General features: G+C 32.1%; 1 protein-coding gene across 6 annotated transcripts in view; it reads left to right on the forward strand.

Moving 5' to 3' along the window:
• FSTL5 (follistatin like 5) overlaps positions 1–23,270 on the forward strand; it is a 780,922-nt gene that overhangs the window by 124,864 nt on the left and 632,788 nt on the right. For 4 of the 6 annotated variants that reach the window (XM_086703952.1, XM_086703951.1, XM_086703956.1 and 1 more), the window contains exon 3: positions 12,186–12,219. In XM_086703952.1, coding sequence (XP_086560078.1) covers positions 12,186–12,219 — 34 coding nt within the window. The remainder of the gene's footprint in view (positions 1–12,185; positions 12,220–23,270) is intronic. The other 2 variants (XM_086703953.1, XM_086703955.1) reach the window with 1 other exon arrangement.

Genomic DNA, 23,270 nt, shown 5'->3' on the forward strand with positions numbered 1-23,270 from the left:
ATTCAGCTTGATATTGTCTCAGAGGTCCCTAAAGATTTCCTCACTTCTTTTAAGTCTGTTTTTTTGTTTGTTTGTTTAATTTTGCTGCTCTGTCCAGATGTTTTCCATTGTCTGTCTTACTACTTACTGATTCATGCTTCTATTTCATGTATTCTATTTTTGAACTTCTTCAGTGCATTTTTCCATTCAGTTGTAACTTGTTTGCTACTTCTGAATATTTTGTCTCTTTTTGAAACACTTCCTGTGCTCTTTCATTTCTGTCCCAAGATTAATGAACATCTTTTGATTATTACTTTGAACTCTTTATCAATGAAGTTGAAACTCAGGGTGCTTATCTCACCCATTTGGGTCTCTGCTGAGCAAGGAAGACAAGGCTCAGGACATTCATTCATCCTGGTTGTGTCTCAGTCTCTGTGTGGGTTGGACAGGATTCAGGCACTCATCCAGCTCTGTTGTGATTTAGGTATGTTAGTTATTTTGATCCTGGTAATTATTCCGTGATGTATGTTTTTGTGTGCCTGTATGTGTGTGTATTTGTTTATATATGTAATATCACATTATACACTTCAGATATATAAAATTATATTTGTCAATTATTCTTCAGTAAAGTTGAAAAAAAGTAAACAGTTGTGAATAAAATACCCTAGACTTCACTCACCTTTAAGTTAAAATTAGGATGATATTATAATAGCTGCTACCACTTATCTGCCCAAGCAGGAATGAAAATCCTATTAAATATTCTTTTACTTATTTTAAGGGATATCTCACTTGGGGATATCATCTTTTTAAGATGGCAGTTAAATTAATGGTTTGTCTCCGATATCATGTAATCACATTTGCTTGAAAATGTTGTTGTGTATACCATGGTTATCATCTCCTAGAGACCTCCATGAACCCACAGGTTGAGAATGTAAGTAGGGGAAGCTAGACCATGACTTTGGTCACCTCCATGAGATAAAATATATAAATAACTTAAACATTTCTTGCTATGTAGTAAGACTAATGTACGTGTTTTAATATTCCCCTTATTTGTCATTCCCTCAGGCTCCCCTCTCCTCTCCACACACCACCCCACCCCACCCCTCCACCCCCGCCTATCTCCATTCTTATTCCCCAAGTCTTAATCTTTTCATAGACTTGCACCCAGTCCCTCCACCTGTTGGGATGAACAATGGTTGTGTTTATGCTTAGAGGTCATCTGTTGACCTCTGTTGTGCTTATCTTCCCTATCAAGTTCCCTTGATTGCCTGTGCCCAGAATATCTTATACTCTGGAATACTTGGCTATAAATCTTTATATTTTCTACATTGCAGGATATATTTTTTGTACAAAATACATTTTCAATAATAAATGTGGGTTATTGGTAGCCTCTGAAAAATGTATATTACTAGAAAAGCTTACTATACTCCAGATCACTGGAAATTTACAAATTGAATCATTAGATTCTTATAACAATTATAATTTAGGATCCATTTACAGACTTAATTAATTACAAATTTAAATCTATTAAGGGATAAATTTAAAATGGAAATAATTCTAATGTAAATGTATGCATTTTAAATAATAAATCTTCACTAAGACTTCATATCCATGTCAAAATCATTAATTAGTGATTTATATATCTATTTATTCCAAATCCTTTAATTAGTGATTTCTGTTAGGAAAATCATCATTATTTTTCACACTTCAAAAGCACACTGTGAAAACTGTTATAATAATTGGCGTGTTTATTTAATTTATATGGCTCTTTACCAAATAGCTTTAGCTATAATACTTAAGTAGTCATAAATATTCTTCTGAAAATAGGAGGAAATATTCTTCTGAAAATAGGAGAATTTCTTCTGAAAATTTTTATATAATACTCATGTATAAAGAAGTATGTAGGTGAGCTGTGCTTACCTCTTCACTGTTTCTCCAAAAGGATTAAATATTTTACAGTTCTGTGCCTTTGCAGTGCCTAATACTCTTTTCCCCATCGAATTAGTTTACTACTCTTTAATTCTTAGCTCAAGCAACAATTTTCACTGTGAATTCTCCCTTTGCTTCATACTCAGCATAGACATTTGCTTCTCCCATTCTTGTTTCCGCATTATCCTATAAATTCTTTATTTTTTTCATTCTATAAATTATTTATCATTGTTTATAATTAATGGCTATCAGTCTCCCAGACAGAATATAAACTTATGAGATCAGAAATTTATGTGATCCATACTTCACACCTATCTCATAGTATATATATTCTAAACAAAACTTCATTCAAGGGGTTAGTAGTTTAATATGCTAGTACCTTATTAAAGTGGTAACATAATCATAACATTAATAATTTCTAATTATATTTTGAATTTCTTCACACAATAATGCGATAAATGGATAAAGCCAGTTAGAATGTATATTATCAATTTAAAAAATGTAATCTCCTCTATTCTCTTTTTAGAAAAAAATGATCAATGTTTTAAAAATTAAATAGGTATGTCTTTTAAATGTTTCCGTATTTATGCTGGATATCCTTCGCAATGAAATATTGTCTACAATACAGAATTAAAATTGTCAAACATACTTAATTTTAGATATATTTTCTTTCCATTTCAAATTTATAGCTCCAAAACAGTGGCCCATCAACATAATATTAATTTTAGATTTTCCCCATATTTCAACTCGAAGTCTAATAGTGTAAAACAATGATGCTATAAAAAGGGACTGCAGAATCATCATTTTTATTTTAATATTATGGGTTAAGTTAAATAACATTTTTCCTCCTAGAGATTTTTAAATTCTCAAATCTTTATTATCATAAAATAAAGTAAATAATTTTATACTTTGTATAGAGAGGAGTACATATATATGTGTGCACCATGTGTGGACTTTTAAGTGAGTAATTTCTCTTTTGATTATTTTAATCACCTACTATCCTTGTGAGTCTTTGCATTATTTTCTATATAATCTTTCTCACTACCTAATTCCTCATTTCTACAGGCTATTTTTTCTGCCCTAAAAGCCCATAATGCCTTCATCTAGTTAAATCCTGATCATCTTTTAAGATCCAGTTTGTTTATGTTTTTCATGAGTACATGAACCAAAGATGTCTTTTGTGACACATTGTGAGAATTCTTATTACTTGTATTTGGCACAATATGTAGTGATAGTTTATGCATGTCATATCCATTTAACTTGAATACACATACTGTTGTTAAAAAAAAGACAAAAATATTTCTAATGTATACATTAGATTTAAACCATGAATATAATTATATATTTTTATAATAATTGATTTTATGTTAAATGTAAATACAAATACATTTCCATTATGAACTTCTAAATTTAATATTTAAAATTTCAGTATGTATGTAACAAAAGGATAATACAAATATTATTAAATATGGATTTGATTTATAAGTAAATTCAGTTCTAGTTTGATTTTTTTCAAGTCCTGTGCATGTGTCTTGTTACCTAGCTTATGACTTTAGAATTGAAAGTAATATTGAGGATATCTATCAATCCAATAACAAGTTTTTTTTAATCTTTTTCTTACTTAAAATCACATAAACATATCAAATATAATATGAATTGGCAATAATAAGCACTATAATTTTGATATTGGAATAAATGACTTTACACTAATGTATTGAGTCAAGAAAGAAGCAGATCTATGTTAACAATGTGTAGCTTTTCCAGGTCATGTTTTGAATATCTATATATATATACCTGTATCTATACCTATCCATATAAATCTATAAAACTTATAGCATATATTTCTGATCAAATGTTTTGTATGCTATATTTTAGATTATATATATATATATATATATATATATATATATATATATATAATATGTCAATATGTCTTTAAAACATAAGCAAGTTACTTTGACTCCTTCATGAAACATTGAAGCCTACTAGTTGGCCAATTTTATCATCCCATTGTGCATTTACCATGAGACACTATTTGCTATCTTTCAGTCTTACCATGCACTCTCATAGTTTCTTAACTTTGTTCAAGCTATGTTTTCTGATAGGATCTTCTTCCCATTGCTGTAGAGATGAACTACTTATTCTTACAATCTCATCTGCTCTCTGTATTTCCCAGTTTTCTGCATTCTCAAAACTTCCTTTCATCTAAGTTAAAAAGAAGACATTGTTCCCTTGACTGTGCTCTCAAGATTTTATATACATTTCCACTCTCGAATGTCACATTTTATTTTACGTATTTCTTGAGTGTGTGTCTGTCCTGCCAACAGTTTGTTAAATTCAAGTGTTCAGAGACTCTATTAGGAATAGTGCCCACTCTTCTGCAGATACTCTTCTAAATACTGTGGGTAAACCAGTTAAGACTGCAAAGTCCCTTTTGCTCAGGGAATATACATTCCAGTAAAGGGAACATAAAATGAACAAATAAATACATATTCCAGGAAGTAGCAACTTTTGTGTGAAATGGATAAAAATTAAGAAAAGCAGCTAGTAGTGGGGGTGTTGTTTTAGAGTGATGAAGGTTGAAGCTTGTTGAGGAGGTGATATTGGATCAAGAACTTATTCAAATTCTAAGGGGAAGTATTTTAAATAAACGATCCTAAAATTAATTAAACTAAGCAAGACTGAAAATTTGCCATTGAAGTTTACCAAAAATAGGTCTGTATCTCCAAGATTTAGGAAGCCTGATATACTGCATTTTCATTGCCAGTAGTTCTTATTTTCGAGACATTTTATAATTAAATTGCCACCAGCAAAATAGGTTTTTAAGAAAGTGTGTGCATATGTGTATGTGTGTGTGAACATGTGTGTGTATATGTGCATTGAGAGCCTGAAGGAGGGAGCTCCTGTGTTCATGGGCATGCATGCGTCAGAATAGAAGAGATTTGCGACAAGATTGTGGTGGAGTGGTTCTGCTGAACGTGTCCTATTCTTGGCTTACATGAAATTAATATTGCTTATTATTAAATATTAATATTACTTAATAGCTCTAACATAAAAAACTTTAATATTTTACATTTTAACCACCTAGCACATGGAAATGTTAAATGTATATATTGAACATGAATAGTCTACTGCACATCAACATTTCACGACTTTTGTTTGGTGGTCTTTGGTAAACAATAATTGTGTCAAAGAGAAGGGAAGAATCCTGAGAAGAAATTTAAACTAGGCAGCTATCTAAAACTAATAATCTTTACCGTTATGTTTGTTTGCCACCAAAATTTATATTTGTGTATCCTTTCTCTCCATCCATTGACTGTTTTCACTGTTAGGGTCTATTAGTCTTTAGTCTTAAGTTTAAAATTATATACATTTACCTGAGTTTCTATACAATTAATGTATGTGTGTACATATACATGTATACACAATATAAGTTGTGGCAAGTATTTCTTTTTTTAATGTTTATTTTATTTTTGAGACGGAGAGAGAGACAGAGTGTGAGTGGGGGAGAGGCAGTGAGAGAGGGAGATACAGGATCTGAAGTAGGCTCTAGGCTCTGAGCTGTCCGCACAGAGCCCAATGTGGAGCTTGAACTCACAAACCGCAAGATCATGACCTGAGCCAAAGCACTTAACCTACTGAGCAACCCAGGCGCCCCTGTAGCAAATATTTCTAATCACATTTTATGCAATGATGTATGTTAGACTATATATATATATATATATATATACACACACACACATATATATATACACATATATACACATATATATACACATATGTATATGTATATATATATATATATATATATATATATATATATATATAATGATTCAGCTTTGGTGAATGATGACAATCTATTTGCTTCAATAACAAGTGTGGATCATATGTATTGAGAGCAAGATTACTTTAACCAGGACATATCACTTCTGGGTACTTGAGATTTATTTGTTTCTTTTGTTAATATTTAAGTTTTAAGGTTCATTATGGACTTGATTAAATATGCTAGTAAAACTATTCAGTACATTTGACTTTTCTTAAATCTCATGACACAAGTGGTTTCTTTTTTGTTTGTTTATTTTGCGTTTTTTTTTTCAGTATGTGATTAACCTAAACACAGTTTGAGTGTTCTTTATTATACACTTTAGGCAATGAAAAACAAATAAAGACAAAAAGACCATTTTCCCACCATGAATTAAAGAAAGTCTGTAGTCTCTCAGAAAGTCTATAGTTTTCTCAGGAAAAACAGTAGCAGCCTAGAGATCCTTTCTTTCTCACTATTGCAAGGGGAAAATGCTGCATTTTACGTACTTGATGTTCCTTACTTCCTTCATGTAGTATAGACATTATTTTTCTGTATATTCAAAAGAAAGACTAAGTATACCTCTTTAAGGGACCAAGTCTATTGAACCTGTACTTGCTTCATTCTTATATCCCTCTTTGTGAAGGAAAGCCTGTGGGATGACCAAAAAGCACTTCATTAGTCTCATTAATCTACAATATGCATATGCAAATTGAAAATAAGAGTATCATGGGTATTACTTGAATGAGGTTCATGTATTTTTTTTTAATGCTTAATTATTTTGACAGAGAGAGAGAGAGCACATGCATGCCAGAGCTAGGGAGAGGCAGAGAGAGGGGGAGTCATAGAATCCCAAGTAGTCTCCGTGCTGTTAGTTCAAAGCCCAATGTGTCATGTTGTTTTTTTTTTTTTTTAAATGATTTAAGCTTTATATTATGGAGTGAGAGGACAATTCACTGTCTAATGTTTATAACAATGTTGTTATAATGGAAATGATTCACTTAGCATTTAGATGGTGTCTTCTCTTTCTAGAGAGCATGGACTTCTCAGTAAGAAAGAAGGAACCAGGTAAACTATGAAGATATTGTGGCCAAACATTTACTTTTAGTGCCTGATGAAGAGACATCAGTTTTTTATGTTATAGGAATCATGAGATGTTAGTAAATGACATTCTATAAATCCAAATACTAGATAAGAAATATTCTTAATAATATCTTATAGATTGAAGATATGATTCTGCCCTTAAATGGAACTAGTAACCTGTACATTAGTGTTATATGGCCATAGTCTTGTTTGCTTAGATACTTTAGAATCACAACATCTCATTTTCAAAATTATTGTGTACCCCAACTGGACTTAATTTTATACTGGCTTAGCTAGTTCTATTTATTATGTTGTAACTTTTTATATTTAAGATATTATACAATCATGTGTTCTTTCTGAATCCATACTACTATCCAGATTGTCTTTGCCAATCTTTATCATACTGTCTGCAAGGATCTATTTACTCATTTCTACCATTAAGCTGGATTTCATGGAGTCTATTTATATAATTAATATAGCACTTTGGGATTCTTCCAAGAAACAGTGTAGTACAAAGTAAAACACAAATGGTTTGCTATTATTTAATTTTGATATGTTGCCAAAATATATTTCTTATTTTAAGACAAGATCAATTTATCAGAAAGTCTTTTGAAAGAATATTAAAATTGAGTTATGCCAAGGGATTGGCATTCTACCATTGCAGATGAGACTAAGTTTTACTAATGTAAGAATGTTTTTCAAGTGTATCATGAGTCCAGGATAACAAATCTTTCTGATCTTTTAAGAGTTATCACATAATTAAATAATCACATTTTTCTCCTTAATATTTCCCCATTAAAAAATTAACATTTAAAACATGAAGTAATGGCATATTAAATAAAATTCTGGGAAGTATATTGTCAGGTGAATAAAGCAACATTTTAGTCATAGAAACAACTTGGACAGTTACTACTTTGAAAATCCTAAATAATGTTCATTAAATCTCAACTGAGATGGTTCTAGATCAAGTCTTGCAGTGAATTAAGTAGTTTATCCATATTTGATTCTTACTTTACAGGTTCATTAGTCTCAGTCCATTAAATTAATTTCTATTTTTTTTCTTTAGATACATGCTTCTTAAACATTTCCAGTTTATAGAGTATTTAAGGTTATTTTCTTTGATAATTTATAATATGTACAATTCTTTAAATAGAAAATTAGGTTTTCAGAAACAAATACAATAAGATATAATATCAGTGAGTATTAAGCTTGTTTGACTATAGTCAAAATAAGGCTAATATCAGTATCATGCAAACTTATGATGGCAAAACCCAATTAGGATTTTTACAGTACCAAGCTGTCCTACACACCTAGTCTCACAAACAGCAGTGCATTTAAAAATCTTCTTTATCTCCTCAAATTACTGACAAATCAGCCTACTTCATCACTCAGCCAACTGCCCTTCTAATGGATAAAGAAAATAAATCCTCACAGATTAAAAATTTTAAATTAATCATATCAAACCTATAAACCTCTTGCATCTATGCCTGCACCTCTCTGTGCCCACCTGTTATATTGGAGAAACTGGTTCTCCTCCTATCTAAACGTCTCCACTCAAGTTCTGTGGCACATTCAATAACCTTATAAAATCAGTCATACCATCTCTCCCTTTTATCATAATCCTTTCCATTTCTACTATGTACCCCCCTCATTTACACATTCTCAATTCTCACTGATATAGATAATATAAAACTAAACATGAAACAAAGAGATGAACAAAAACAAACACAATACCTGCACAGATTTCACTTTACTCTCTAGTCACAAACCACCTGGGTCTTTCTTTCCTTGCAAGTTTCTTCCATTCCATTATACATTGCTTCCTTTGAAGTCAATGGTTACATCTATGTCACTTTTTCTAATGGGCATTGCCTTAGACATAATCATACTTGGTCTGTCAGAAGAAGTCTATACTATTGAAAATTTACCCCTGTATAAGATATTCCCTGAGAGTCCATCATTCCACCTTTTTGTGTTTTTGTTTTTTCCTCCTATAATTTGTCTATTCTTCTATTCTCTTTTGTTGCTTAATTAAACTTTATATTTTTCTTATATTGTTTCCAGTACTCAATTCTAGATCATTCAACTATACTATACGTTCTCCAGATGCAGTACTGATGATTTATACATAGGATGGTGGTTTCTAAATTTATATGTCTTGTTGACATATCTCTTATGAGTTCCAGACATTTTAACCATCTGCCTACTTTGTGTCCTCAGAGTTATATTTAAAGTAAAATAAAAGTCAGCATGTTCAAATATCAAATCCATGAAAAATTCAGGCTCTTCATCTCTTAAGAGATAAAGTAGATAAGGATTACTTTGAGCAACTAGAAGAATGGAGAGAGGAGGAAGATGGAGATGAGAAAGATGGCCAAAGAAGTAAGGAAAAATCAGAAGTTCAGTTTTGGACGTGATAAGTGGGCTGTTATTAGACATCCAAGTAGAGATGTCAAAAATACATGTATGAGGCTGAAGTTCAATGGAGAGAATTGGCTAGAGATATAAATTTGAGAGTCGTTAGGAAAAGGATGGTGGTTAAGGCCATAAGAACAGATAACATCACCAAAGAAGTGAGATGTGTATGGGAAAATGTAAGGGTTCAATATCTCCAAACCTAGTATTTAGAAATTGAGGGGATGAGGAGGAATCAGTAAAGGAGATGCAAAAGGGGTGGTCAGACAAGAGAAAAAATCACAGAGTGAGACAGTATCAGAAATCAAGTGAAGAAGGGATAGAAATCCTTCTCATGACTCAGATCCTTGAAATCACCCTCATCTATTCTATATCTCACACCCCAAATTTATTCTGTCAGGAAATCTTGACAGTTATAACTGATATTTCAACTCCACTGTTATCACACTGTTTTATGCCATTATCACTTCCCATCTGGATTACTGTGATACTCTTCCACCTGGTCCGTCTAATTTTGTCCTTGCCCTGTTTAACCGATTTTAGTAGCCAGAATGATTCTACTTAAATGCAATTAAGATAATGTTACTCCTCTGTGAAGAAACTTCTGATTGTTTTCTCAACTATCTCAGTGTAAGAGCCAAAGATCTAACAAGTGCCCCAGGTGCTAATCTAACTGACCCCTATTAGCTCCCTTATTGTATTTTCTACTAAATTCCCCTTAGTCTAGTTTAGTCACACTGGTCTCCTTGGTAGCTTTGACAATGCCAAGAATTTCTGTACCTCAGGAAATGTACAGTTGTTTTTCTCCCCTAGAATATATTTTCCCCAGATAAATGCTTGGAATAATATCTTCTCATTTCACTCAAAATTTTGTTCAAAAGTCATTTTATCAGTTGATGGACATTTTGGCTCTTCCATAATTTGGCTATTATTGTTAATGCTGCTATAAGCATGTGTCTCTTCGAATCAGTATTTTGTATCTTTTGGGCAAATATCTGGTAGTGTAATTGCTGTCATAGGGTAGTTCTATTTTTAACTTTTTGAGGAATTGCCATACTGTTTTCCAGAGTGACTCTTGCCATTTATAATGATGTGAATGGAGCTAGAGTTATTATGCTAAGCAAAATAAGTCAATCAGAGGAAGGCAATTACCAAATGATTTCACTCATATGTGGAATTTCAGAAAGAAAACAGCTGGACATAGAGGAAAAGAAGAAAAAAAAGGAAAGAGGGAGGCAAACTGTAAGAGAATCTTAATCATAGAGAACAAACTGAGGGTTGATGGAAGGGAGGTGGGTATGGGGATGGGTTAAATGAGTGGTGGGCATTAAGGAGGGCACTTACAGGGTGTAAGTGATGAATCACTAAATTCTACTCCCGAAACTAATATTACACTATGTGTTAACTAACTAAAATTTAAATAAAACTTGAAACATAAAAAAGACATTTTATCATTGTAGACCTAGGTAAAATTGCGTCACTTATTCTAAAACTACCTTCTATGATATATCTTTTTTTTCAAAATAGAACTTATTAACATTTAAGCAGTATGTTACTTTAAGGACTTTTTTTGTTTGTTTGTTTTATTTGTTTGTTTCATTTTGTTTTGTTTCTGTTTTGTTCATCCTTTGTAGACTTATCACCTAAAGCAGTGTCTGGCACATGAAAGCAATCTATACATATTTATTCAAAGAACGAATGATTCAATGAATGAAAGAATCAGTTGAATAAAAGGAGGAGAGAGGACAGAGAGATTATTTTTCATTAACAAATACCTCTTTGGAGAATTTACGCTTGCTTATCTTATGAAAGAATAATGTATTTTTAAATCAAGTAATTAAAATTAAATTTTAGTTTAAATGAACAACAGATATTCTAAATTAAAAATAAACCTGAAGTAGAAAAAATCAATTAGCAAAAAACAGTACAGAATTCAAAAACAAAGGCTGGATAAATTAGGCAAAGAGAAATAGCACATAAAGTATTAAAGTCTAATAGAATCATACATTGGATAAGGATATTCCATAAAAATACATTTGTCAATATGCATTTTTGTTCTCAAATCTGACTCTGGGATTAATGCCTGCCACAAAATAAATTCTTAATATTTTTCATTATTTTCATAAATTTTACCAAAATTTATTGGCATTGATACATTTCTGAAGTATGTGTATCTATATCTATATCTATATCTATATCTATATCTATATCTATATCTATATCTATATCTATCTATCTATAATTTTTATTAGAAATTTATTTCAAAATTATTTTTAGTGTGAGGCCCTGAAACTTTTAGACAGAGTAAACTGTGCTTGAATATTAATTGAGAAGTTATAGAGGGCACAATTTCTACTTAAAAACTTGAAAGCAAGCTAATTCTTTTGGGGTTGCCTGGTAACTAATAAGGAGTATGTCAAATTGAAAGACAGGTCTGACTGAAGCAGCCTTTGAATAAATAATAGAATTGTTGTCAACTTTAGCCTTAGAGAAGTGAGGCAGGGACCAATTCTAAGTTAAACTGAAGAAAAGACAGTTGAAATGTCTTTTGTGTTTTTTTACTGAATTGTCCACTGTTTGCCCTTAAACATTTTTACTCACCACCAATTTGTGATTAATGTGGAGACATTAAAAGAAAATTCTGAAGATATCATTCAATATCTGTTGAAATTAAATGAAAATGCCCTGAGGCATTTGAGAGTCATGATTATTTATTATTCATTACCATTTATTTTTTTATAAATCCATATTAATACAATGTATTAGTTTCTTAAAGAAATATATGAACACTAAGAATGATTACTGCTCTGATAAAAGATTTGACATAAGTGGCTTTTAAGGTGAGAATTGTGTTACAATGACTCTAGGGTATATGTACAACAAAATACCTGGACAAGTCTTTAGTTACAATGATATGCTGTATCATGCTGTTGATCACATACTCACAGATTTTGACCTATTTCTGTTTTAATTCCAGCAGGAAAAGAGTCAAGAAAGTTCAAGAATCAAAGGTAAGAAATGGCGGTTTTAAGATCATAGTTTCATAAATTCACGTGAGTATAGAAGAAAAAAAAATCATGCAGCTTTGGAAACATAGTTAAAAATGAGGAAACAATAAGAATTCAAAATCTTCAATGTGGTTTTAAGGGCATTGTGAGCCCTGTGGAAATTCTACAAGGTCACTGGGGATCCTCTGTTGAGGTTTCCTTTTTTTCATACTGTGCTGTTGGGAACTTCAACCTAATTTTCTGTTAGTTCTCTGAATTGTTCTCCTGGAGTTCCTCCATCAGACACTGTCCAGAAGAGCTGGTGTTCTGTTACATCTATGATTCACCAGATAAACTTTACAAAATATGTCTCATGGAAGATCTACTATTAAATCACTGCTATCTTATTTTATTTTCTACGAAAAAAGCAAGAACATATTTATATATTAAAAGTTGGCGGTAGCTTTTAGTATGGCGTGGTCAACTCTAGTTAGACATAGGGAAACTCTTTTCCCCACAATGACACTCTTATGTTTTGATGTTTGTTTACTTGTTGAGATAATCAATTACTCTAGGTAGATTGTAGTTCTTCAGCAAAAGGTTTCCATTCGCTTGTGTATGCAGATCGTAATAATGAATCTTACTGATTTTTCCTGGGTTAATTCTTCCAGCCTCTCCATTCAGGTGCTGGTCCTTCTTATTGCACAATTTGGACATCCTCACTCACCAATCCCTTTCCAGTAGGCGTTTAGTCACAAGCCTGACTATGGGCTGAAGTACTGTTTTCCTGTTCCTTCTACCCATTTTGCATAGGAAGATAGGTTTGTTTTTATTTTACTTTTTCTTGGAGTTCTACAAAACCAAAACTAACATCAAAACCAAAAACCAAAAACAAAACCAAAAACTGTGAAGTTACCAAGTATACATGTACTTCTGAAATGATGAAGGGGAAATTATTTTTCTGAGGGTCTCTAATTTGACAATATCAACCCTGCTTACTAATAAATCCAAATAGAATATTCTCTGCACACTTCCCTGCAAGCAATTGAATTACTCAATTTGTTTTCCGTGTTTGGTCATCTGTGTGTGTCTGCATTCCTGAAGAATATGAAAAGGTATACTTTTTTTTATTTTGCTAGTTGTTTTATTCAAATGAATTATGGAAGACGGCCCTTCCAGGGATTCCCAAACTATTTGTGTTCTTTTTCAGCAAACTGAAGTATGTCTTGTTATTTTATATGTGAAATTATTACACTTATTTATCCTCAAAGCACTCATATTAACTCAAAGTTTCATACTTTTGTGTTACAAAGGGGAATTTCTATTCCAAGATGTGCTGTATGATGTGCATTTAAATGATATGTGCATTTTAAGCATATTGAGTACACATCTTCCTTCTCGTGAAGGGTCCCAGTGTTTCAAGTTAAACTTAAATCATATTTATAATTCTGTTATAGTTGAAATAAGTTTAGTATAGCTTTCTTCTTGATACCTTATTGTCTTCGGATATATAAATCCTATCATCTGAAGTAGTAGAAATTATATTTTTTCAACTAGTGCCTAGTAACATGTTTTCTTTTATAATGTAATAAAATTTCAAGATGATGTTTGCCACTTACTTAACTGTTATTGGCTGACACATGGTTCAGAACTCTCACATTATGGCTTGTAGGCTACTGAGTTGTAAGTAAACCATTTACATACTGTTTTGTTGGGACCTGTTGCCTAACTCTACTTAGAACTCAATATTTTTCTTGACTATTTATGGGAATCATCTTGAAATGTTTTTTTTTTTTTACTGGAAATTACAAATGGCATGAAAATGTCTTTAAAGTTTAATATTAAGAAAAAAAGAATTGAATAAAACAAATAGTTTACATATTGATAGATGAGAAAAATTCTAAAAATCAAATATTGTACATATTTTGGTAACTATTGAAATGTGAGTTATGTTCTCTTGACGTTAGTAATCAATTGTAACATCTAATTCCCTAGACTTCCTGACTAATTGGTATTCTTATTCATTAGGACATGTTTATTATATAGTCAAGAATATATGCAGGGGAAGTCTTTAACCTTTAATTTTCTGCATTCTGTACTTATTCTTGCTTATGACAATAATTCCATCCTCATTATACCAGTGACCTGAAATCACATAAATTCACAAAGCAGTCCAGTGAAAATCAATCAGTCTTTCCTCTGTGTACATGGAAATATATATTGAAATGTTTGGAAACTTGCAACTCTAACCCTGATTAATTATTTGATACACATGCTCTTATTCTAATATTATTTTGAAATACCATAGAATCCAATATGTACATATTCTAAAATTATATTTATATGGAATTCAATTGACAAAATGAATTTGGGTTCAATAGTATACCATTGGATTCTCAACTGATTTCCACATTTAGATTGCCTATGTTGTCAAATGAATTAGAGCTTAAGCTCTAGTTAGTACACAATTTTGAGGTTTACAATTATGTAAGATATCCTTTCTTAACGTTCCATTGACAAGGATAGCAGGATCATCATATTAACAGGTGTAAAAGAATGATCAACTCTTTGGGAAGCCATATTTCACACTGCTCTTCAGTGACATTACAAATACATTAGGATAGGATATATTATGTGTTTAAAATTCATTAAGAATTTGAGGGGTGCCTGGGTGGCTCAGTCAGTTAAATGTTCCACTCTTGATTTTGGCCCAGGTCATGATTTCATGGTTGGTGAGACCAAGCCCCACATTGGGCTCTGTGCTGACAGTGCGAAGCTTGCTTTGATTCTCTCTCTCTCCCCTTTCCCCATTTGTGCTGTCTCTGTCTCTCAAAATAAATAAACTTAAAAAAATCGTTAGGAAATTGATAAATATTGTTAGGAAATAATTTTCTTTGAAGAATAGTTCATTACAATACAAGGAGCATAAGTCAGTTGTCCTCTGCCAATATTTCTCAGGGGAGTATTTTAATTTGTGATTTGCTTATTCATTTATATTTAAGAGCCTCTCTCTAGACTTCTCAGTGATAAAACAGTAACTGTTTGTGACAAAAAATTAAATGATTCTTCCTTTACAAAAAGCATAAAACTTCTGTCAACTTAATTGAGCTTTGAATTTTCCAAAAATAATTTAAAATACTTACTACAATCAGAAGGACAATATCACTATGGAAAGTTTACATATGGTTATGCTGTAGTATGTTCCTGAGTATGTGCTTGATCTTCTGTTATTAAAAGTATGTTTGTCCATTCACCAAAAAGATTCAGTTCTTTTTTTTTTTATTTTTTAATATGAAATTTATTGTCAAATTGGTTTCCATACAACACCCAGTGCTCATCCCAAAAGGTGCCCTCCTCAATACCCATCACCCACCCTTTCCTCCCTCCCACCCCCCATCAACCCTCAGTTTGTTCTCAGTTTTTAAGAGTCTCTTATGGTTTGGCTCCCTCCCTCTCTAACCTCTTTTTTTTTCCTTCCCATCCCCCATGGTCTTCTGTTGAGTTTCTCAGGATCCACATAAGAGTGAAAACATATGGTATTTGTCTTTCTCTGTATGACTTATTTCACTTAGCATAACACTCTCCAGTTCCATCCACGTTGCTACAAAAAGGCCATATTTCCTTCTTTCTCATTGCCATGTAATATTCCACTGTGTATATAAACCACAATTTATTTATCCATTCATCAGTTGATGGACCTTTAGGCCCTTTCCATAATTTGGCTATTGTTGAAGGTGGTGCTATAAACATTGGGGTACAAGTGCCCCTCTGCACCAGCACTCCTGTATCCCTTGGGTCAATTCCTAGCAGTGCTATTGCTGGGTCATAGGGTAGATCTATTTTTAATTTTTTGAGGAACCTCCATACTGTTTTCCAGAGCAGTTGCATTCCCACCAACAGTGCACATCCTCACCAGCATCTATAGTCTCCTGATTTGTTCATTTTAGCCACCCTGACTAACATGAGGTGGTATCTGAGTGCGGTCTGATTTGTATTTCCCTGATGAGGAGCGACGTTGAGCATCTTTTCATGTGCCATCAAAACCCTAGAGGAAAAGCAGGAAAAAAAACTCTCTGACCTCAGCCTCAGCAATTTCTTACTTTACACATCTCCAAAGGCAAGGGAATTAAAAGCAAAAATGAACTATTGGGACCTCATGAAGATAAAAAGCTTCTGCACTGCAAAGGAAACAGTCAACAAAACTAAAAGGCAACCAGTGGAATGGGAAAAGATATTTACAAATGACATATCAAACAAAGGGCTAGTATCCAAAATCTATAAAGAACTCACCAAACTCCACACCCAAGAAACAAATAATCCAGTGAAGAAATGGGCAGAAAACATGAATAGACACTTCTCTAAAGAAGACATCCAGATGGCCAACAGGCACATGAAAAGATTCAATTCTTTTACCATTCTCTCTCTATATATACACACACATATATATATATCTCTATATACACACACATATATATATATCCATCCATTCTCTTTTCAAGTGGAAACTTTTAGCTCTTCTCATTCAGAAGTGATCAAAATAAAGTATATTCCACTTTCATTGCTAGTTATATGTTGGGGGACACTGAGGACTAAAGTTGGTTCCTTAAGAGTCACTTACATGGCATCTATTTCTTCATTAAAAAAAATTTTAATGTTTATTTATTTTTGAGACAGAGCGAGACAGAGAATGCTAGCGGGGGAGGAGCAGAGAGCAAGAGGTAGACACAATCTGAAGCAGGCTCCAGGCTCTGAGCTATCAGCACAGAGCCCAATGTGGGGCTCAGACTCAGAGACTGTGAGGTCATGACCCGAGTCTAAGTCAGACACTTAACCAACTGTGCCACCCAGGTGCCCTAAAATCTATCTTTTCTTAAATATCTAATATTTGTCAGAGATTGGATTGAGCTTTTTACAGGTATTATCTCGTTTTAATCCTCAAACACATTACTAGGTAAGATTTAGGATTCCAACATGACAGCACTTGGAGAAAGCACATCTAAAGTAAATAATTCAGAAAACTATTATCATTTTGTTCTATTTTTAAATGGGTCGCATTTTATTTAACCGGTACCAATTATACATTAAACACATTTAGCATGCTGTTATTAGTGATGCTTTTTTACATTTTCATGGATTTGATACATATGATTTTTATTATTTATGTATTATTTTTCTTTAATGGTATGGTGTTACAAATATTCCCCTACTGCTAATTTGTATAAATACTGCTCAGGGCTTTGTAACTTTAAGAAAAATTTGATAGTGATACATGTGGCATAGTAATGTTCTAAGGGACAGAGGAAAGAATTGTGCCAGCTTGTTCAATAAATATTTGTGATCTTTGACAAGTGACTTAACCCTCCAGAAGTAGTTCATTTTTTCTAGTTAATATTAACATAACATACTCCATGATATCAATAGTCATTTTATATGTATGGAAGTCTAAGGCTTATACTTCAGTAAAAATGTTGGACAATGCTATTATTAAAAACACTTATCTCTTGAAACTCCATAAATCTCCATAGGTTCTATATGGCAAGTATTATGTCATAGATATTTGACTATGAGAGAAATGTAAGCTGCACAATTGTTCTCCCTAGATACACACATTCATACATGTAGTGAACAATAAAGACAGTGTTATGTTAAGACCATACCTAATGAAATTTAAGGTGTGTGTTTGGGGGTGCTTGGGTGGCTCAGTTGGTTAAGTGTCTGACTCTTGGTTTCGGTTCAGGTTTGTGGATTCAAACCCCATATCACACTCCGTGTTGACAGCATAGGGCCTACTTGGGATTCTCTCCCTCTCCCTTTCTCTCTGCCCCTCCCCTGCTTGGGCTTTCTCTCTCTCAAAATAAATAAATAGACTTAAAAAAAAAAGTGTATCTTTGGGACAATAAATACTATGGAACCTGTAGTCGTTACACACAAGCACATACACACACACAAGTCATACATGCTATTTACTTTTATGCAACTATGTATTCAGATTCTTGTATTTCCTACAGCACAAAATTGCCAGTCCAGAGCACTGAAATGATGTGATACGTACAGGGGTGGAGATATATCTATATCTATATCTATATCTATATCTATATCTATATCTATATCTATACACACACATATATATATATCCATCCATATATAGATATCCATATATAGTATATATATATATATATATATACATATATACTTATATATATATAATATATATAATTTATCTCTATATATTATATACATACATATACATTATATATGCATGTAATATTGAATTGGAATGCTAATAAACTTCTAATCTGGGTTGCCTGAATATTCAGAGCTCTTTTCACTAGAATAATCTCACAGAGTCACTGAGATTAGCTCACTTCCTTAATATCAGGTAACTAGTTAGAAAAAATTATTGGATATGGATAGACCTTCAAATTTGTATTCCTGAAAGACACTGGACACATTACATTAATAAATGAAAATATTATGTAAAACTGAAAGATGGGAATTCATATACACGAGACCTTCATGAGACTCTTTGTCTAATTGTTGGATGTCTTTATGTTTAGAAAATAAGATATAGCCATACAATAAGTAATGCCTGAAATGGAGACTGTTACCATTATATGAAATTCAGAGTTGCTATATTTTTAATCAATTACAATATAATACATAATGAATGCTAGGTATTTTGGTATTCAGTGTAGAAAGCTATTGCTCAGAAAAATAATTGCAAATTTTATGAAAACTGTGGTTTTTTTGTCTATCATATCCAAGTTATAATCCTTCAGAAGTTTAAGTATCTAAAAGACAAGAAAACTCAGGTCTAGAAAATGTCAACCAAAGGATTATTTTATTTGTTTTTGGCAAAACTATAATGTTGGATAAACTCCAGACAAGTGTACTTATGGAAGACTTGTGATAATAATTATTTAAAAAATAAATGTAAAAATATGTAAGGGAGCAATAATTTTTTTTCTATATACGTAGTCATACCTCATTTTATTATACTTCACTTTGCACTTCACAAGATACTGTCTTGTCTTTTTTTTTTTTTTTACAAATTAAAATTTATAGCAAGCCAGTGTTGAGCAAAACTTTTGGCATCGTTTTTCCAACAGCATTTTCTCACTGTGTGTCACATTGTGGTAATTTTTACAATATGTCAAACTTTTTTGTGCTTATTATATTTGTTATGGTAATCTGCAATCAGTTATTACAACCTATTGAAAGCTCAGATGATGGTAAGCACCTTTGAGTAACAAACTATTCTTTAATTAAGATACATGCATTACTTTTGCAGACATGCTATTGCACAGTTAATATACTACAGTATAGTGTAACATAACTTTTGAATGAACTGGGGAATTAAAAAATTAATTTGACTCACTTTATTGGGGGTATTTATTTGCTTTATTGCAGGTGGTTTGGAGTCTAACCCCCAATATCTCTGAGGTGTGTTTGCCATTTTACAATATAGCAATTGCATTAATTAAAAATTGTATTTTGCTCTATTTATTTTATTAAAAATTCACTTTTGAAATTAATTGGGGGAAAACATATTCTCATAAATGATTATTAATTACCTTGTTGCAAAATATCAATGCCATATATGCACTACTTTCTAGTGTATGATTGATTAGCATGCCTTAAATTACTAATATAAGCATCTCATTTATTTCGATGCATTTCACTTTAAACCTAACATAACAATAGGAGTATAAATGGATTGTTGAATAACAGATAAATTAAAAATTTAATTTCCAGTTTTTATGAACACATTGCCATACCTTTCTAATTCATTAGATGACATCTGTTCCATTTATGATTTTTTACTATGAAAAAAACTTGGTCAAAATTCTTTATATGAATGGTGTTTTGCTGTAAGGTGAGTTTTGAAATAAAAATAATAATACATAGATGTAAATTCTAGGAGCCATATACATAACTTCCAAACTGACAAACTGAAATAGCAATTTCAGTTCCAATGTATAACTCCATAGAAGAAAAAACAAATTTATAGGTGTATATTAACTATAAATAATCTAAAAGATGCCCCCAAATACCTTACTAAATAACTTTCAAGTACTATAGATTTCACTAAAGGTAAAAATTCCTTTCAGGGAATTAAGATAATTCTCATTATCCAGTCTTTAAAAAATTCATTTGACCAACTTGGTATCATTTTAAATGATCTCCGTGCATTTCCTTCTGCCACAACAATCAAGAAGACAAACCTCCTTCACTACATAATGATGTTATTATCATCAACCAAAAGATATTGCAAAAAGCGTCTGATTCTATTTCTCATTTCTGCCATGAATGGCTCAATTTGTATTATGCCAAACACATCGCCCCTTTCCCCTTTTGCACACACTCTCTAGTTTTCAAAAGGATAACAATAAATCATATTGTCCAATAGATCATTTATTTTGATTTCAAGGTGATTAATTTTGCCACTCATTTTGTCCACCAGGAGGCAGTACTAACTAAAAGAAATCAAGGCATAATCCCTTTTTTGATGCTGGAAAAACACCCAGAACAACTGGATTTCTATTTTTTTTTAAATAAAGAATAATTTAATGCTGCATGTAATATCAAATTAATATTGTTCAGGTTTTTCTTTACAGAACCCAATAGTTTGTATACCTGTACAGTAACATCTCAACATTGATCTTTCCTTCAATCACAAACTCAAAACATCTTTTTAAAAAAACGTTTATTTATTTATTTTTAAGAGAGAGGGAGCATGAGCAGGGGAGAGGCAGAGAGATAGGGAGAGAGCAAATCCAAAGCAGACACCGTGCTCAGCAAGCCTGACACGGAGCTTGATCTCAAGAACCACAAGATGGTGACCTGCACTCAAATCAAGAGTCTGATGCTTGACCGACTGAGCCACCCAAGCACCCCCAAAAATATATTTATTCTAGACTTTAGCAGAGCTAAATTTCCCTGAGGTTTTTTTTTAATTCTGTAGTCTGAACAGTTGAATGGCATGTTTCAAGAAAAGTGAAGTATTACTAACCAAAATGCATTGATTTAACTTGACTTCATTTATTTAACTTGATAAATCACTTCACTCAATTACAATGGTTAGCCTTTGTGACAGAGTAGTTTTTGAAATGGCTATGAACATTAATTTTGGGGGGAGAGTAAATCCTTATTTTATCTGCCAATGAAAAATTACATGGTCTATCAGTTTCCCTTTATATTTTATGTCTTCAGGTTCTTTTAACATGAAATTTGACTCTATTAAAAAGGCTATATTTGATAAGGATTTTGAAATGTGTATTTCTTCCTTCTTCCCATTTAATGAAATAATATTTCAGTATTTTGTAATTATTTCATGTTTTTAAATTCTGAAGGATAGAAATTTTATATAAAAATGAGTTGTTACTTTGTGATATACTCAGTGACTTCTATGAGGAGTAGACATACATTTCTTTGTCTAACTATAATAGATTAGTTAATTTAGAGTTTTACCTAATATGTTAAAAGCAAACGATTATAAGATACATTTGATAGTCTTAATTCATTAAATGGGTAATTTTTTTTCAATTACTTCGATAATTAGATATAAAATAAACGTTTTTATTGGCAAATGCGTGTCATCTTACTAGAATTAATATCGTTTCTTAAATTCTTACTACATGGAATCCTTATCCATTGGATACTGGAAAATAAGGGAAAACTTTGGTCAAATATGCGTTGCGATACTGCAAAATTTTTACATAATCCTTTAGTGATGCTTGTCTTGCTTCATTAAGCATTTTCATTGTATTTGATCAAGGATCCATTTTTCCCCATCACTCACCTTTTAAGAAAATAAGTCATACAGAGAAAGATACCATATGTTTTCACTCCCCTGTGGATCCTGAGAAACTTAACAGAAGACCATGGGGGAGGGGAAGGAAAAAAAAAAAAAAAAGGTTAGAGAGGGAGGGAGCCAAAACATAAGAGAGGGGAAAGTGGATAAGAGGCATTGAGGAGGGCACCTGTTGGGCTGAGCACTGGGTGTTGGTGGAAACCAATTTGACAGTAAATTTCGTATTTAAAAAAAAAGAAAGATATTTTTAACTCAGAGCACTAGAATTACAAGAGCTGCATTCTGAAAACCACTGATTTTTTATAACACTTTTTAAGATACATCACAGGGTTTAGACTCAGCCTAGTTAGGATCAGTTATTTATTAACCACTTTGAATTTTGTGTTCATCTGTAACATCAATATAACATATCACAAAGTGCTCTTTTAAGGATTAAATGAGGTAAATTATATGACTCTTTTGAGTAGAATGAAAAGCTCTTGATTTATGTGAGTTCTTATTTGAATATGTTTAAAAATTGTGATTATTTTGTAATACATTGGTGGTAGAAACATATTTATGAAAAAAACGTTTTAATTTCATAAAGTGTTAAGATGTCAGGACATGTTGATTTTACTTCGCTTCATTATTTTACATAACCTAAATTATAATCCAAATACTTTCCAAACTTGAATATATTTGACCTACTGATATTAAATAGCCTTTAGGTGTCCTGTCATATTTATTCTTAGAAGAAAAAAAAAGCACAGTTCAGTGGACAATGATTTGAACATAAACGTATATAGGAGATGTATTCTTTTTGAGGGGGGAAGTAGAGAGAATACTCTGAGAGTATGAACTTGATGTTATAATGGCTTATATTCAAATATGAAGAAATTTATGAGAAATGTAAAACAAGAAAACCAAACCTAATTTAACGTATTGAATATAAGTTAACAACTACGACGGTTAAAAGTACTGTAGGGGCGCCTGGGTGGTTCAGTCAGTTAAGCGTTAGAATTCAGCACACGTCATGATCTCAGTCTGTGAGTTCGAGCCCCGTGTCAGGCTCTGTGCTGACAGCTCGGAGCCTGGAGCCTGCTTCATATTCTGTGTCTCCCTCTCTCTCTGCCCCTCCCCTGCTCATGCTCTGTCTCAAAAATAAATAAAAACATTTAAAAAAAGTACTGTTATATGTTATATGTGAGAAATTTTGTGGTAGTGTTAGCTTGCCTGAAATTCAGAAAGGGAGAAGATATGATGCATTCACCTGCATCAGATA

This window comes from Puma concolor, chromosome B1 (assembly GCF_028749965.1).
Source record: "Puma concolor isolate L17-30 chromosome B1, mPumCon1.1.hap2, whole genome shotgun sequence".
NCBI classification, from domain to species: domain Eukaryota; kingdom Metazoa; phylum Chordata; class Mammalia; order Carnivora; family Felidae; genus Puma; species Puma concolor.